The following is a 16,241-nucleotide window of genomic DNA, read 5'->3' as shown; positions in this document are numbered from 1 at the left end:
ACACTAGTCCAACCGTTAATTAGATCCAGACGTACAATTAAGAACTACTAATCTCTCTTTTATGATGCTAACGTTTTGAGAATTGCGAGTAACTACGTGATAATTACACGTTACAGTAATAATTAAAATATCGCGTTCGATCTAACCCAGTCGAGGCTCTATACTGGATAAATTCGATTAATAACTGTCACGTTTCGCTAATTATCCTAAACAGCTCGATCTGTCATCCGCCAAACATTCGAACTATATTCCCATTTTACTACCGCTCGTCCTTTCATTGTTGTATGCTTATCTGACAGCTATTCAACCTACGCTTTGCCCTATGTACTGTGATTTAAAAAAAGTATTCGTCCATTTTGTCAGATTAATTGTTCCTGAATTTGTTATGCTTAGTTAAGTTCGAAATTTACTGTTCGAAAACACTACGAAGAAGTATTTGTACCCTGATGGTTTTTACACACCATCACGTTTTACGTCACACGTACGTTTTCCCATCGATCTATCGATTTATGTAGGTCCGATACTACAAACCGTAACAGTGTCTTTCTACTCTCATTATTCATGGTCATGATCTACATCAAATTTCCTTGCACTGCGATTTACTTTACGATTACAATACTTGAAATTTCTAAAACCGAAAATTTATATTTATTGTATGCCTACGTATTCTTAACTAAATATTGACTTCAATAAAATAGAATTTCATTTCAATTTAATACATATTCAGCAGATACCATTTGAAGTCTTAGTCACGAGTCTGATATTATAGTGAAAGGGGGTTAATTCTACAGCTTACAAATAGACTTTTTCATGCTTTTCTTATAAGACGACGCTCATAAACGTGCGTCTACTATAAACACCAAAGTACAAAACACTGTTTGGGTCACGAAATTCAAACGAGGAATTACTAACGTTTCTAACCGAGCGTATTCTTTCCGCGTACAACGAAACGCTAAAATACACTGCTCATTTACAGGAAGTTTCGAAAACAAGGCGGATGTACAAATAAAATTTTCATGCGACTATAAATCGCACGCTTACCTTACGAACATCCGCCACGAGGATTTTTCGAGTCACCGACCTACGTTACACTGGATCATCTTCGGTCCCGATCCGTAAGAACGCGTTTCTCCTTTCGCACGACTTATGGGCCCCACTGGACAGAACACACAATTCCCAGCATGAATTTTCTTGATGTACGCGAAAGGGAAATTTCCTGGGTAAAAATAACACCGGTTCAAGACAGAGAGAAAGAGATGTGCCTCCTACCGTTGTCGTTCGAAAACTCATGGTGCACGGTACCCAGCAGCTTGACGCGGTCGTGTGCTCCTCCTCCCCACTCCCGTGGAGTTAATCGTGGTGTAGAAACCTCTCGTGTTGTTCGTATTTCGAACCTGACTCCTCGTGTACACATGGACACGTGTACCGTGCACGCACACACCTGCAGAACCGACGCACACCGACCCGCCGAAACTTGGTTCTGCACGTGCAGTGGGAAAAGACGTTCTTAAATTTCACGCCCGTAGGATGGGATCGATACTTCTCCGTTCACGGACGTCTCTTTTCCTTTTTGTTTGTTTAATTCACACGTGCGCCAAGCGTGGAAAAAATGTGATAATTAAAACGCACCCGAGATGCTCTTTCGGTCCCGACTTTTACTTTCACTCGGAACGTTCTCGTCACGTTCGACCAATCGAGCAGTTTTGCACGATTTTACGTGTGAATCTCTTTGTAATCTTGACTAACTTTCCGAATGTCTTCCCTTCAGTGCACGGTCCGCGAGATCCACGAATTTGTACCGTTTTAATTTTCTGAAATTTTATTTTGTTATCTATTTGACTTAATGCCTTAGGGCTTCGGATGACTTCCGGTTTACATTTCCTTATATACTACATAATACTTCTTTCACGCATTTTACAATAACTATATTATTTCTGCAAGGGTGCGAGAAACTAGTTACAATCGCTAGCAGAGTATATAGTTTGTTTTCGTGACGTAAATATCACAAAAATTTTGCGCGGGAAAACGGCAGGGGCGCAGTTCGGTTTCGATCAAACCAGCCTGTATCGATTTCGTTCTTGATATACATAGCAACGCTAAATTTAGAATGATTTCTCGATACCGTTAAGGTTCGTTCAAGCACGCTATGCGGGGTTATCAAAAAATTCGCGGAGGTTATTGCTGCGCCAGCAAAGAGCCAAGATTATGTGATAAGATATATACAGATGGCGGGCGTAAGGTATATGTGGTTACCCGACTGTATATACATATACTGCATTGCAATTGCATTAGTTCTTTATGCGATAGTAACTTTATTTCCTTTATCTCAACCGAACCATAATCATAAGAAATGTTTTACTTAACCTTTAGAGGGTTCATTCAGGGTCCATTCAGGATTCATTTTTCCATTGAAAACTTGAATTTTTTACGAAAAATTTATATATACATATATAATAATTATAGAATAAGTAAGATAACAATAATAAAATAATAATAATATAATTGAAGAATATATATAAATTTTTCGTATTACGAATACGAATTTATTGTATACATTAAGAAAAAGTTATGCTGTTTCTCGTATATCACTCGTGTCCTTAGTGAATGATTTTCGGGACTGTGTATAATTTTTTGCACGCCCTATCGCACTCCGTGTTCTTTTACTATGAAAAGGACCTTTATACTGGTTTCCCTCTCTTTCGGTTACCCCCTTCGCCCCTCGATACACACGACTTGTTCTACAACACACTTCCATGAATAAGTAACATGACAGACGAGGAGACTCTATTAGAATAGTGGGCGGGACCTTAGGGCGCCTCACGCAAACACTGCGATGTGCATATACACACACCAGCTTTCATAGCCTGAAACGTAATGTCAGGTAGTATACTTTTCTGTATAGATACACCACAATCTATATAACAAAAATTTTAGAAAAAACAGATGACCCCTATTATTTTGTATTGACAACGTTCATTGAACACAAACAACGCGTTCAATTAAGGCATTCGCTTGTAATTCTACAAAATTTGTAGTTGTCAATATAGATATTATTCGTTCGTTCAAATTGTGAACATTATTTTTTGCCGAGCACATCTTTCTAAAGATTGATCATTTGAAAAATTAATGAAAGTGCATCTTACCAGTCGAATTAGTTCATTCATTGCACGCCAAGCATTAAATAACCGATAGTCTTCTAACAAACTTCCGGTTTTCTTGTTCGTGCAATCTAAAGGAAACACGTACAGGAAACTATTAAATATTCCACGAACTCGTACACATGTACTTAATAATACACAATCAAAAACGTGACAAAACTTGCAAGCTTATCTATGGACATATATATATATATATATATATATATATATATATATATATCTATACCGGAATCGCATGCGACTTATTGATCCTTGCAGTATCACTATGTATATAAAAAAAATATATGTTTTCGATACTGGATGAAACAATTCTTTCAGAATGTTCGCATAAAACTTTCGATATCTCCATGAGCATGCGTTAATTATAAGCTGAGTTTCAGATGTTTATTTTAATTATTTGGATTTTTTCTGTCACGAAATGCAAAGTTCATTTTAATTATGGTAATATTGATTTTGTAAGTGTAATGAGCAAATGTACCGTATAATTTCTTCGGATTGCGTTAGCCTTGAAACAAATGTGGTAACATACTCGATAGAATATACTCAAATCATTTCCTTGCTGTTTTATGACACGAGACCAAGTTAGCTAATAAAAATTCAATAAAAAATAAAACGCGTTTGCTAGACATTTAAAAATCGGACGTCAGCGTAGCCAGTTCCGTTCGTACGTCGCACCAGTCGTTTTTGCGCAAGTAATATCCGGCCACGTTAAAATAGCTTGTTTGGATAAAATTTTGGCCGGGGCCTTGATCGACGAATAAAATATCGCGGTTCGCAAACCAATTTAAGCTTTAATGTATGTAGAATAGTACACAAACGGCAAAACAAAAATATTAACAAAATGGACTATTGGTCGACCTGCTTGCTGTTAGTTTCGTTGTGTGGCACGATATTACGCACTGGTGGTGTTGAGTTAACCTTCGAACTTCCCGATAATGAGAAACAGTGTTTCTATCAAGAAATCGTGAAGAATGAGACGGCAATGCTGGAATTTCAGGTACGTTCTTGCACACGATCGAACGAAATACTTTTCTTAGTAACGCGCAGCTACGAGACAATCCGTATAACCAGTTTCATTCATCGCAACGCAATAGTATTGGCCACGTTCGCACTTTGACTATGAACCTGACACGAGTTGTTAGTGGTTCCGTTGACACTGAAATGTGTGTTACACGGTTTGTGTGTTTTATGATCTAGCTTATAATTTCGTACGAATATTGTTTTACAGGTTGTGACAGGGGGACAGTATGATGTAGACGTAACCTTAGAAGCACCGAATAAAGAAATCATCTACAAGCAGATTAAGACGCAGTTCGATTCGCATCAATTTTCAGCTGCTATGACAGGACCTTACAAGGCTTGTTTTAGTAACGAGTTCTCAACATTTTCACATAAGCTTGTTTACATGGACTTCCGTGTGGGCAATCAGATGCCTCTAGTTGGTCTTGGAGAACATGTAACAGTCATGACACAGGTAATAGAAAAGTTATTCTCGAAATTGAATGTCTATGATTAAAACAATTGATAAAATAAATGGTTTTGTTTAGATGGAGTCTTCCGTGGAAGAAGTACATAAACATTTAAACAACATTCTAGACTATCAAACGCATCATCGACTGAGAGAAGCGCAGGGACGTAAAAACGCGGAGGATCTGAACGACCATGTGCTAAAATGGTCCATCGTAGAAACAATTACCATTGTAACTATATGCGTGTTGCAGGTCTATATTTTAAAGACTTTCTTCACGGAGAGAAAGCCCTAGCGCATTCAATAGTGTACTTGCAAATGACAGTATTTTCTTTGCTCACAATAAAATACCGTCTCCGTCTGAGCGACGTGATAATTGCGTCATAAATAACGTACCACGAGCTCTAACTACCAGTCACGGTGCCATGTTAACATTGGCCGGTTGTTTCTGACACGTAGACTTTCCATCGTACGTCACGGAACAACTCTGTATCAAACAGGCGGAACATTCTAAGAAGATAAATTCTGTTTCCTCGTGTATGAAAATGTTGTGTATGCGCGTTCATGTGTGTATCATTTGAATATTAAGTTATAGGAAGGATAGACCGTTTTAGAATGGGAACTGTTACATCTCTTACACAAAATTCTCAAGTTGTAATTATACTTTGCTACTGGCAGTGTAAAGGACATTGTCGCGGGAAAACACATTTTTTCTTACTGTGAAACTGTAATATAATAAATTAAAGTATCTGCGCGAATAACTGTGTTTACCTGCATGACCATTCATTTTCCTTGTTTTCAATCATTCTACGATCAATATGTTCCTAAATTAATTAGCTGAAGTCGACCAACCTATTTGATACAAACATTTCTCCGTTTGAAGCATTGGAAATTGTATAAGTGTTTTTCACAAATAAGGAATATTTTATATATGTATTTAACAGTTTAATTGTTAAATAAAAAGTACATTCGTGGATGTACTGTTACAACTATTATCGTAGTTTTTTCAATCAGTAAATTGTACTTCAGCGCATATGAAAAATTTGTACACGGAAATATACTAACGAAATAAATTGCAAACTTTTTTCCATATGAGAGCATTGTACTTATTGATCCATCGGGGAACCGCGCCTTGTTTCCGTATCTTTAAAATATAGTATAACAAATCTCAAATTTCTGGGAGGTCTGTGCGTGCATCTTACCGATGCAATTGCTGCTAAAGTGCATTGATCAAAATTCGAATACGTGGCACATATATCTGTTCAATTTTATGACGTTCGATGGCAGATTTAAATCCCGTCTTCCCGGAAATACGTAATGCACGTGTCACGAAGACAGCCGGTGTCGTATCCTGGTCGTTGTAATCACTTCGTAACGTTATAATAATATAACCTCGAAGCAACAGCTGTTATAACATAACCTACAAGAGAAAATTTAATTAATTGTCCGGAAACATTTCGAATCATGGAGGTAAATATCGAATTTTTAAATTGATTACGATACGTTCTAATAAGAATTATTTTCAACACCGAATCAATTAGGAGCAAAACTTTTCCATCGACATCAACACTGGAAAATTATTAGAATGGTTAATCAGCAGGCGACATTGTAATAAGGACTGGCACACGAAGGTTTTGGTTATCAGAGGAAAAATTAACAATGCGATTCAAGATATGCCTGAACATGATGATATCGTTAAATTATTGTCAGGAACATGTGAGTTACTTTTTTAACGTTTGATTGATCAATTTGCATGTCATTAGAATCCCGACGTCCCATATTACCTTCGTATTCGTTTACATTTTTTTCAGATATAAATTACTTCCACTGTTTGAAAATAGTAGAAATATTAAAGGAGACCGAGGCGGACACAAAAAATGTTTTCGGAAGGTATGGTTCGCAAAGAATGAAAGACTGGCAAGAGATAGTGAAGGCGTATGAGAAGGACAATGTGTATTTGGCAGAAGTGGCGCAAATTCTTATTAGAAATGTGAATTACGAAGTACCTAGCACAAAGAAACAAATTCAAAAATTAGAACAAACTCAGATTGTAAGTAAATATATTGAATGTATTAAATGTATTTTCATTGTGTTAAAAGCAGTATGTGTTTAGGACTTTGACAAGAAGGAAGCGGAGTACAAAAAGTCAGAGAATACAGCTCGGTCAGAGTTCAATTTACTTTGCAAACAATTAGGCATATCTGGTCAGCATATTAAACAAGAGCTAGCAGAGAAAGTGAAAGAACTGCCAGAAATTTATGAGAACATTGCCAAAAAATCCAAATCATTACAAAAGGCTATAGAGTTCTACTCAGGTTTTGTTAATTATACTCTAGGTAGATTGCATGATGGTGGTTGCGTCCCCATGCTGAAATATGTGATTGGTATGCTGAAAGTTATTTAGAAAGAATGTAATAATTAAACTGCTGATGTTAATGCGAATTTTATGTCATAGTGTGCAAGCAATAAGCAAAATTGATTCGTTTTCCTACTTTCTATAAAATATGCAGTTACATTAACATCCGTAGTCTATTAGAAATATATCATATTATATCGTATGCATACATTTAATAGAGAAGGGGAATACTACTACGTACGAATGGATTTACGGAGAACCCCCACTATCAATTAGTGAACCACCTTTAAACGTAAAAACTGACGAAGATTTGGAAAATAAGAAAACTGAAGACACAGAACATGCTGTATGTAGATCCCTGAAGTGGTGAACCTGCAGAACAGCAACCAACACGGCTACACTCCAATCTCGATGATTTTTTTTACTGTTTTTACTGTTTCAAATTCCAACTATTCACTTTTATCGTAAATGCATAAAATCCGCAGTCTTCTGCAGGTTCACCCTCGAAGGTCTTTGGAAGTGTATTTTAACAGATCTGTTTTACCATTTTTGAAATGATAGGAAATTGATTTTGGGGACATCGACTTAAACGGAGATGTGGATTTGGGCGACGATGTTAATTTGGAAGGTGGAGGTGAAATCGATTGGGGTGAAGGGAATGTGGAAGAAGTTGCACACGAGGATATAGATTTCAATGTTTCCTTGGAAGAGTCTGGTATAGTTGTTGAAGCAGCTGGTCACGAAGGTGGAGTAGCCAGTGGTACCGAAGCGTACACAGTTCTTGACAATACGTCGACCAGAAGTGATTTTATGAACCAATTATTTGAGGTATACACCTCTTCTTCTTCCAATTCGATTGATATTGCTAGAATTCAAAATTTTGTCTGAACTGTTTCCTTCTATGCAGCTGGAAGCGTTCCTCAAATTACGACTGTACGAATTAAAAGTCGATGATACAGTAAATTTCCTAAGCTTCAGTCAGGTCCATGACTCATCTTCTGTTCTGCAATATTCCAATTTGGAAAACACTCAGAATATGTTGGACAATGTACAAGTTGTTCTATCCCAAATGTTGGATACGAAGGTTCAACACCTACATAACATTAAACATTCTGCGAGGTAAATACACGAAGGTTCTACGGGATAAAGGAGGATTGTCAAATTTTAGCATTTCTCAAAAAACCAAACATTCATTCTTCAATCTATAATTTCGTAAATGAAAGGGACACTAATATTTTTATATAATACTCAAACGACGCTAACATATCATCCTTGTGGGCAGGTACATGGACGTTTTAGCAACGACCTTGAAACAGAAATTAAGTTTAGTGGATAAGATGATAGCTTCGCAAAACGCTATGAAACAAAAGAAGAAAGATGCTGCGAAAGAAGTAGAGTCCCTTCAACCCCTTTTACAGTGTATTATACAAAGGACAAAGGAGTTACAAACACAGGTATTTGTAAATATTTATTTATAAAGTTGTCCCGTAAATATTTTCTCAGTAATTTTTTCTCCATTTATTTACAGATAGAACAAGAGATTTCGAAGAAGTACAAAAACAGAGTAGTACATTTAACCGGGGGCATTAGCAACTTGTAAATAATAAATATTGTAAAGCGAACGTTGTTAATAATTCTTGTGTATAGTTTATTACACAAATTTTTATACTTAAAAATAAATTCTAACGGTATATTATTTTTATATATACTTCATTATAAATAAATCCTTCACTTACGAAGTATTACAAAAGAATCGTATTATCTTTGGTATATTAACGCAATTGATAAATTAATTTTCAGTGTTTCTGTTCTTTCTAAGGTTCGGTATTCCGTTGGCAATCACATAGTCATGAAAAGATTCTGCACCAATCTCCAAGGTGACGAAGTGCACACAGCTTTGGTCGTTGGGCAGGGGTAACGTTTCAGACATTCGGCGAACGAACGATCGCATTCGCATAACCGTTGAGCACATGACCCAGATCCGCCCCAGTTCCCGTGTTCGACAGCTGTAAAACGAACCAGCCGAATAAATACGAAATCGAAAACAGTTCGCAAGCTAAATCAATTTGACGAGACGAACCGCACACCGGCTTGTAGCCGTGATAACACCTCCAATAATATGGTACAAAGTACTCCGAAAACATCGGGCAATCCGTTGCGTCGTAGCACCAGTCATGCATTTTGCAACACCTAGGGAAAACCGATTTTCAGTTGCAAATAGATTCATAAACTTATCGATTATTTACCGAATTATCTTCAACCCTCGCGCATGGCTCTTTTAGTTGAAATGTTTCTTGCTGATACGCTGTCTAATTATCATCAACAGTTCGTGTACACTGCACGCGAATTAAGAAGCAGATTTATGCTAAAATAGAACGTGAACTGTGTTCTAATTTAAATCTCAAAATATAAATGTTTCTACTCCGAGACTTTTCATGCGAGTCTTATAGTTGAAACTTCCTTGAATATCTCAGGAACGTATTGCATGTGAAAATGAATTATTTACAAGCGTGTAAACGTACTTACAATTATGAAAGCGAGTAAGATTCGCATCAGAAGACAGCTTTGCGTTCCTATTTAATTAAAACGAAAAAGTGCAGCATATTGCGAAGGGATCAATGATCTTTAGACTGCACAGATCCATTTTTCTGAACGGTGCACAAGAGCTGTAAGATTTAAATGAAAAAAATCACCTATCTATTCCATCTATGACGTATCCCGAACCCAGAAAACCGCAATAACACCCATATCCTTTGTAAGATAAAGGATTGCAGCCGGTAGCACAAACTAGCATATTATAAAGATGTATCACTCCCCTCTTAATCCTTTTGTGCGACAAAGTCTCTTCATTATGTACCCTAAAAGAACCAATATTTCCTATTAAATCGAGTTGAAAAAGTGTTTCACATTAAAACTAAAAGGTAGACTCACACTAATTGATAATCCTCCGTACCATTGTGGGTAATGTTCACAAAAGGAAGCTCCTGCGTATGAATATTTTTCTTTTGCATGGATACCGAGCCCCATGACTCTTGATCCTGACTACCGAGAAGATTTCCTCCTTGCCATCCATCGTCAATGTAATTAGCGGAGATCTCGTCTTTGTTTGATTTAAGCGTTTTCGCAATCTTTTGGATGCTCGACGGGTTCCTGGCTGCGCATTCAAAGTTACACCAACATAAATTTCGCATGCAACTACCGAATGAATTCTCATAAAATATATAATCATTTTCATCGTCGGCATCTATGCATTTCAAGTTATGCATTTTTAGGAGATCGCGTGTACACGAAAGCTCACGTTTTTCCGAGTTTTCTCGCCCGTGGATTCTTTCGCTTCACGCTGGTTGCACCGTGATCTTGCAAAGTGAGCCACACTTCCGTTTCCAGTGTGCCACTCGGTGCAGTTATGACACTGGAAAGGTCTGATGATCGAACGATCCTGATCTTTCACGATCGACCATTTGAAAGACAGAATTTTCCTCGTGCAAACTATCGAGCGACGAAACCGATGAAATTGTGAAACAAAAGGTGACAAAAAAATTTTCAAGGAGCGAAACATTTTTTTCCATAATCACTTTTGAACCAGTGAATTCCTCGCATTAAAACTTCGATTGTTGGCATTTTCTCGTCAAGATCTACAGGACTGTATAAAAAAAAAGTTAAAAATTTTTGGTCCCAGAAAGTGAAGTTCAGCCAAAATAAGCATAATTAATATAGGCACCCCACAATAATCGGGCCCCTTACCCTAGATGCCTGGACAAGGAAATTTACCTGTTCCATTATTTTCCAAAATGAATTTTCGTAATTTTAATCATTGCGAAATATAAAACCGGTCGTATGAGCATGATAGGTTTAGTGTTAAACGGTTCTGTACAATTTGTAATATTACGTACCACGACTATCACTACAAGGCGATGACACAAGTATCACAAACGACAAGATGAAGAGGAACCTCCACTGAACCATCGGCTGCGATGTCCCTGGTCCATGAAGAATCAGCGCGACGTTGATCCTCTTACGCTTCATTGATTCACGCGTCCTCATATCAGCTACGAGCCATTCCCAATTCGCCCCACATAATACTAACCGACAATCCTGGTTTCACAGGATCGACGCGTTTCGCAGGAAAGCTCATCGTTCGGTGCACATAATCGATCCAACGCAGGAAAAGACACTTCGTAATATTTGAACACCTTTCTTTCCAACACTCTCAAATGTTCTTTACACCCGATCGTTCAGGTCATCACCGACGATGATGGGCCTGGGTTGATGACGGGTGTCTTGGATGATGGGTGTCACTAGCTTCGTTGCGCAGGGTCTCTCTTGTTCTCCAGAGCCGGAGGACCGAGCACTGACATGTCCTATCGAGCGTGGCTGGCTGAATGGTTCCCTTTATTATTTTACTCCTTCCACCGTGTGCCTGCAGGTTTCACGACCTCTAATTCCTTGCTCTGTTGAACCCAGGTGACCCGGAGTCTTATCGAGTTTGAACCACTCGAAGAGGAATGCTACCGCGACTGATCCCCTGGCGTCCGGGCAGCCTCGCTACGAGAAACCTACTGTTACACTTTCAACGATCATCTTGAAGAAAAGAGGACCGGCGGCGTGTTCACCTTATTCTACCTCTTCAAACACCGTGACTACGTTGCTGATGCTCTATCTTCATGGTCCGGCTATCCGGGTCCTTCGACCTCTTTTGGCTTATGGGGGATCGGGTTCGATAGGGTGGGGCCAAAAGTACCGTTTTTTTTCGTATGTACGTAAACTACAGCGATCGAGTTTTGTTAAAGCCACCGCGTTGTTGCCTAGAATGGTAATTTATTAGGCTGCAGCACACGAAACGTTATGAAGTGTTTTGATCAGGAAATACGGTTTATTATACACCATTTTGAGGTACACGCAGTTGATCTTTTCGGTCGTATCTTCATTTTTTATTTAGACATTTAATGTCAATTTTAAATATATTTTATTTCAACGTCAATTATTTAGGGAGAAGTTATAAAAAATCCAATACAACCTAATATAATACTATAGCCAGAAGCTAATTACAATAGGTACTAATTTCCTGGTACGCGAAAGAAACGCTGCATGGGAGAATACGCGAGTTTTTAATTGCTCCGGAATTAATTCGGCCACAGATACTATCTCAATTTGAAGTAGTCCAAGCGTATCTCAGATAAAACTCAAGGGGCAAAGGACAACGTAAGTGACCGTGTTAAAATTTCTCTTGAATTCGTTCTGGAAGATTGTGAGTCCGATATGAGGACAATTAAACTGTAAATTAATGCTTTTGAAAATTTCAATTCAAAAAATTGCAGAAATTATAATTGAAAATATTTTCATAAACTCATAGGAAAAACTCATAAGAACATTATAACAAGTTCAATGTTTTTTTCGAAAACTAAAATCTTATAATAATGCTTGTGGCGCCATAATCAATTTGCTATTGTTTACAGCGGGTGCTAAAATTATTGAAACCACTGTGTGGAAAATATATAATTTTCAATGTGATAACGTTGCCTAAAATATTGTCAATATTTTCAATTTTTAAATCTGGGTATTTCATTAAAAAAAAAATAAATGTTCAGTGTTAACGGTTCAATTATCCGATGATTGTTCGAATATACAATAAATCCTGTTCGAAGCTGTGCGCGACTTAGGCTGAAGTTGCAGCAACGTTGTTGGCATAATTCCTGTTTAGGTTCCCAGATACGGAACATGTCCCACGGGTCGTGTATCAGGAACAAATTCACCGACTGACCGACTGTCCGTTGCAACTTGCAACGGGAAAATAGTGAATGGTTCTGACGGGTTGCATCTAGCGGTATTTGCCATGTGCACGTTAAACGTTCAACGCAATACTATCGCCTCGTACGCAGGACTCTTAATTAATCGAACCGATTTCGAGATAATGATCAATCAAATGGAAAAGAAGTGTTCACGCACCATCGACTTCTGCTTTCATTTGTTAACAATGCGATATAAAATTTCATTAAAGCCAATCGAATTAATAATCGGCGAGTTTGATCGATGCCATTTCAAAAAAATCGATATAAGAGCGTTTTCACTGTAGTATTACTTAATAAAAACTAACTAAATCACTTTTTTGAGGACGCAGTTATATACACATTTCACTTTACACAGTGAAATCGAGTGTAAAAGAATTATGTTGCACCCGCTTATCTGCGTCGCCATTTTCTCATTTTTTGGCGATGCCAGTAATTTCACTTTTAACATATTTGGAATTTTCTTGAAATTGTAAATTACGATTTTGAAGTTCACAGTATCTCTGTTTTTAATTTCACCTACTCAGCTTTGCCATAAATGCGCAATTCAGCCGCAGTTTATTATCCTGTTACCATTATTTACTTCAGCCCGATCATCTCGCAAAAAGTTATACACTAGCGCGAAGTGGTAAAGAGGTTTTAGCTAAATATCACATCAGATACAGCGTCTATCGTGTCTAAATACTTTTTCCCCATTTGTCAGTCTGTCAATTTCAAATTGGCGCGAGTAACTGGGTGCAATAATTACCGTGAAATCGTTCCGTGCAAAAACCGGTAAACCGGAAGTGCAATCCGACCTTGAATCGTCACGGAGATAAGGGAGTAGCCGGCCTGTAACGAAGGATTCACTTTCCCCAAGTCAACGTTCGCGCGGCTGTGCACAATTGATGTTCACACCAAACCGAACAATGGCCTGTCGCCGAATGAACGCGGAAAATGGCTTCGGCCCGCGTTAAATATCTTTTCCCTGGAGTTGCGACAGTCGTCTCCCGGAATCGATGGACCCGCGGAACGATCTGCAATTATTTGCCGGACCGTGACGATCGATATTGAACCGGATTGCCCAATGTTTCCTCGAACGTTATTCCGCAACAATAGATTCGCAAACCGGGCAAGAAGAACCGAGGGAAAAAGGTTGCCGGGCCAATTACGTTGAGTTTCGATTTGTTTGTCCAGCGCGGAATTCTTGGTGCTAAAAACGTTCTGGAATTGTAGCATTGAGCTCAACTATCAATTAAGTAGTACAGCACCAAAACTCTTTTTGAAAAAAAAATTCCTATTAGTATTACGCTTTGCAAAAATACGAAATTTTCACTTTAAATATTGAAGAACTGAAATTCATGTCTCAAAAGTACTTCCGGTGGACATAACCAGCTCTGATGACTACATAATTATGGAAATATAATTTTTTTAAAGTAGGGAGGCCTGGTACATAGGAAGGTTTAGTACAGTTTTATATTTTACATGATTATCTAGTGCGCGAGAGATTCCAAGATGGCCGCCAGGAAGTCAAAGAAGGTCTTATTTTTCGTCGAATCCCAAAACAACCCGCTTTCTCGTGTTGTTTAACTGCAAACGGACTGCGATTTCTCGACGGGATATTTTTCATCGGGGAAGACCGGCAATTTACAGCACGCAATTCCTCCTGGAAATTAGACAATGTCTAAACACGACACGCCTTTGTCGTTACAACAAAAGTGGTTTGCACTTTGTTCTTCGACAAACAACGAATCCGCCGGATTGTGCAATTTTAAATGGATAGATCGCGTTGTTAACTAATCGGTCCCGTCTCCCCTTGAGATTTGCATTCCTCTGAGGATACTTTCTCACGGCGGCTGTGTGTGCCCGTAGGCTATTCGAGATTGTACAAAGAATCAATAAAAATTGAAACAGTCAGATGATCGTATCTATACAACTAAACTCTGAATTGGCCATATTTTTCATATTTTTAGAATACTTAATGAATATTTTTCATTCTCAGTGACTATTTCCAAAAAGGTTTAGCAGAACATTAAAAAGAGCAATTTTAATTCGAAGGGAAAAATAATTAAGGAAATTAGCTGCTACTCCAGCAATGGCGAATTTCCTTACCAATTGTTCCGACATTTTTCTCAATTTTTTCGAAAACCGTTTGTTTAACGAAAGAAAGTAATAGAACGTAAAAGACGCAGTCTGTCCAGATCTACAGATTTTGTTGAACATATTTTTCCATACAATGAACAATTTCGAGGATATTCGAAACGATTTTATGAATTAATTATTTTAATGTTTAAGGGCCAAAGGGGGCACGTTTTATCTGATCGAACTGTAACTTGGCGCAGATTTCTTTTTATTAATTGGGACAATTCTGGGTGGTGCTGTAAAAAAAATTCGAATGTCAAAAATAATAATAATGGTCGCGAAAAATTTCGTCGGATCGCGAACACTTTCCTGGAAAGAGGATTTTCAGTCTGTTTAGATATGTAAATCGGACATTAGTGGCCGCTCTCAGAAGTAGACCGTCTGTGAAGCGGAGTGTATCGCAACGTAATTTCGCGAGGCGTATCAAGGCTTAGCTCGTTTTACCCTGATTTCAAGGCGAGCGTAATAGGACGTAAGATTCCAGAGCAACGTTATCGTGAAATCGATTGCGCACTTTCGCCAGTAGCGCCCAGGCTTAGGCACATCTCATTTTGGAATTCTGTACGAAATGAACTACTTTTAGCTTGAGAATAGCATTATTTTCTACGGAACTTCAAATGATTTCTTAATTCAGTGTAACCGAAATCCTTCAAACAAAATAACGATTGATCTGATGGACGAAGACATTGCGATCAGCGTCTTTGAAACTAAAATTTAGATTTTTAATTGAAAAATTCTACTAAAAACTTTCCTTCACTTTTCAGATACGCGTTCGTAATTCGAAAGCTGGACGAAACCAGCATGCCCGAAAGAATCAAGACGAAGATCTATCGATCGAGTTCCTGCGGAAGATGGTTACGACCGATCGATTACACGTTCCGAACGAAATTATGCAATTTTTGTGCATTTACTTTCAATGTCGGGCCGCCACAAAGACCGCCGTCGCATTAACTTTCATTCTTTTTTAACGCTTTCTTGTTCCCCCGATCTGCCGAGGAGAGGTTCTTTTCACCTCGGCTGTTATGGCCGTTCGTAGAAAATGTTTCCAGTCAGGTAAAACGGCCGGTTGCCCGGGCGTGCGTTAAACGGGAAACAACGGAAAGAAGGGTTAGCCGACACGAAACCCAAGATCGGCGGTAATTTCGTGGGAAAGCGCCGCAGAAAACCGTCGGATTTGCAAACCATCTGCGGTCGTGGAAAATCGCTGGAAATCGCGGTATCCTCTGGTAGTCCGAGAACAATTTCCCTCCATTCCATCTCTTTATGGAGCAATTGAAAGATTACGGTTAATTGACGCAGGACTTTCAAAGAAACAATTCATTCAAGACCCCAGAAAAGCATTAAACCGTTTC

General features: G+C 38.3%; 5 protein-coding genes across 10 annotated transcripts in view; 2 read left to right on the top strand and 3 right to left on the bottom strand.

Moving 5' to 3' along the window:
- The window catches only part of LOC143354028 (uncharacterized), a 65,534-nt gene extending 64,355 nt beyond the window's left edge, over positions 1 to 1,179 (bottom strand). For all 4 annotated transcript variants that reach the window (XM_076787702.1, XM_076787707.1, XM_076787706.1 and 1 more), the window contains exon 1: positions 1,042 to 1,179. The gene's annotated coding sequence lies outside the window, so the exon portion shown is untranslated. The remainder of the gene's footprint in view (positions 1 to 1,041) is intronic.
- A 2,650-nt stretch (positions 1,180 to 3,829) lies between these two features.
- Positions 3,830 to 5,387, top strand: LOC143354027 (transmembrane emp24 domain-containing protein 7). The gene is made up of 3 exons (XM_076787701.1): positions 3,830 to 4,155; positions 4,387 to 4,632; positions 4,706 to 5,387. The coding sequence occupies exons 1-3, from the start codon at positions 4,000 to 4,002 to the stop codon at positions 4,919 to 4,921; spliced, it is 618 nt and encodes a 205-aa protein (XP_076643816.1). The 5' UTR covers positions 3,830 to 3,999; the 3' UTR covers positions 4,922 to 5,387.
- A 602-nt stretch (positions 5,388 to 5,989) lies between these two features.
- LOC143354026 (CDK5 regulatory subunit-associated protein 3) lies at positions 5,990 to 9,411 on the top strand. Of its 3 annotated transcripts, none has more exons than XR_013082263.1 (10): positions 5,990 to 6,096; positions 6,168 to 6,342; positions 6,438 to 6,676; positions 6,740 to 7,010; positions 7,201 to 7,328; positions 7,544 to 7,810; positions 7,890 to 8,101; positions 8,265 to 8,436; positions 8,511 to 8,670; positions 8,802 to 9,411. XR_013082263.1 is itself a non-coding variant. In XM_076787699.1 (9 exons), exons 1-9 carry the CDS (start codon positions 6,091 to 6,093, stop codon positions 8,580 to 8,582), a joined length of 1,542 nt encoding a protein of 513 aa, XP_076643814.1. In that variant the 5' UTR covers positions 5,990 to 6,090; the 3' UTR covers positions 8,583 to 8,678. The 3 variants fall into 3 exon arrangements, 1 of the variants encoding a protein (XP_076643814.1); XR_013082262.1 differs by having other exon boundaries at positions 8,783 to 9,411; XM_076787699.1 differs by lacking the exon at positions 8,802 to 9,411 and having other exon boundaries at positions 8,511 to 8,678.
- Positions 8,815 to 9,860, bottom strand: LOC143354681 (neutral phospholipase A2 3-like; the record flags this gene model as incomplete). Its single annotated transcript, XM_076788944.1, has 3 exons — positions 8,815 to 8,988; positions 9,063 to 9,172; positions 9,676 to 9,860. Coding segments are annotated over 3 exons (462 nt in total), but the record flags the coding sequence as incomplete, so codon positions are not given.
- Positions 9,822 to 11,117, bottom strand: LOC143354680 (uncharacterized). Its single transcript, XM_076788943.1, has 3 exons — positions 11,070 to 11,117; positions 10,876 to 11,002; positions 9,822 to 10,136 (listed from the first exon to the last, which is right to left on the bottom strand). The coding sequence occupies exons 1-3, from the start codon at positions 11,115 to 11,117 to the stop codon at positions 9,910 to 9,912; spliced, it is 402 nt and encodes a 133-aa protein (XP_076645058.1). The 3' UTR covers positions 9,822 to 9,909.
- Positions 11,118 to 16,241: the final 5,124 nt, after the last annotated feature.

This window comes from Halictus rubicundus, chromosome 5 (genome assembly GCF_050948215.1).
Source record: "Halictus rubicundus isolate RS-2024b chromosome 5, iyHalRubi1_principal, whole genome shotgun sequence".
Taxonomy (NCBI): Eukaryota; Metazoa; Arthropoda; class Insecta; order Hymenoptera; family Halictidae; genus Halictus; species Halictus rubicundus.
Note: the sequence above shows the minus strand (reverse complement) of the source record. Positions and strands in the feature narration are given on the sequence as shown.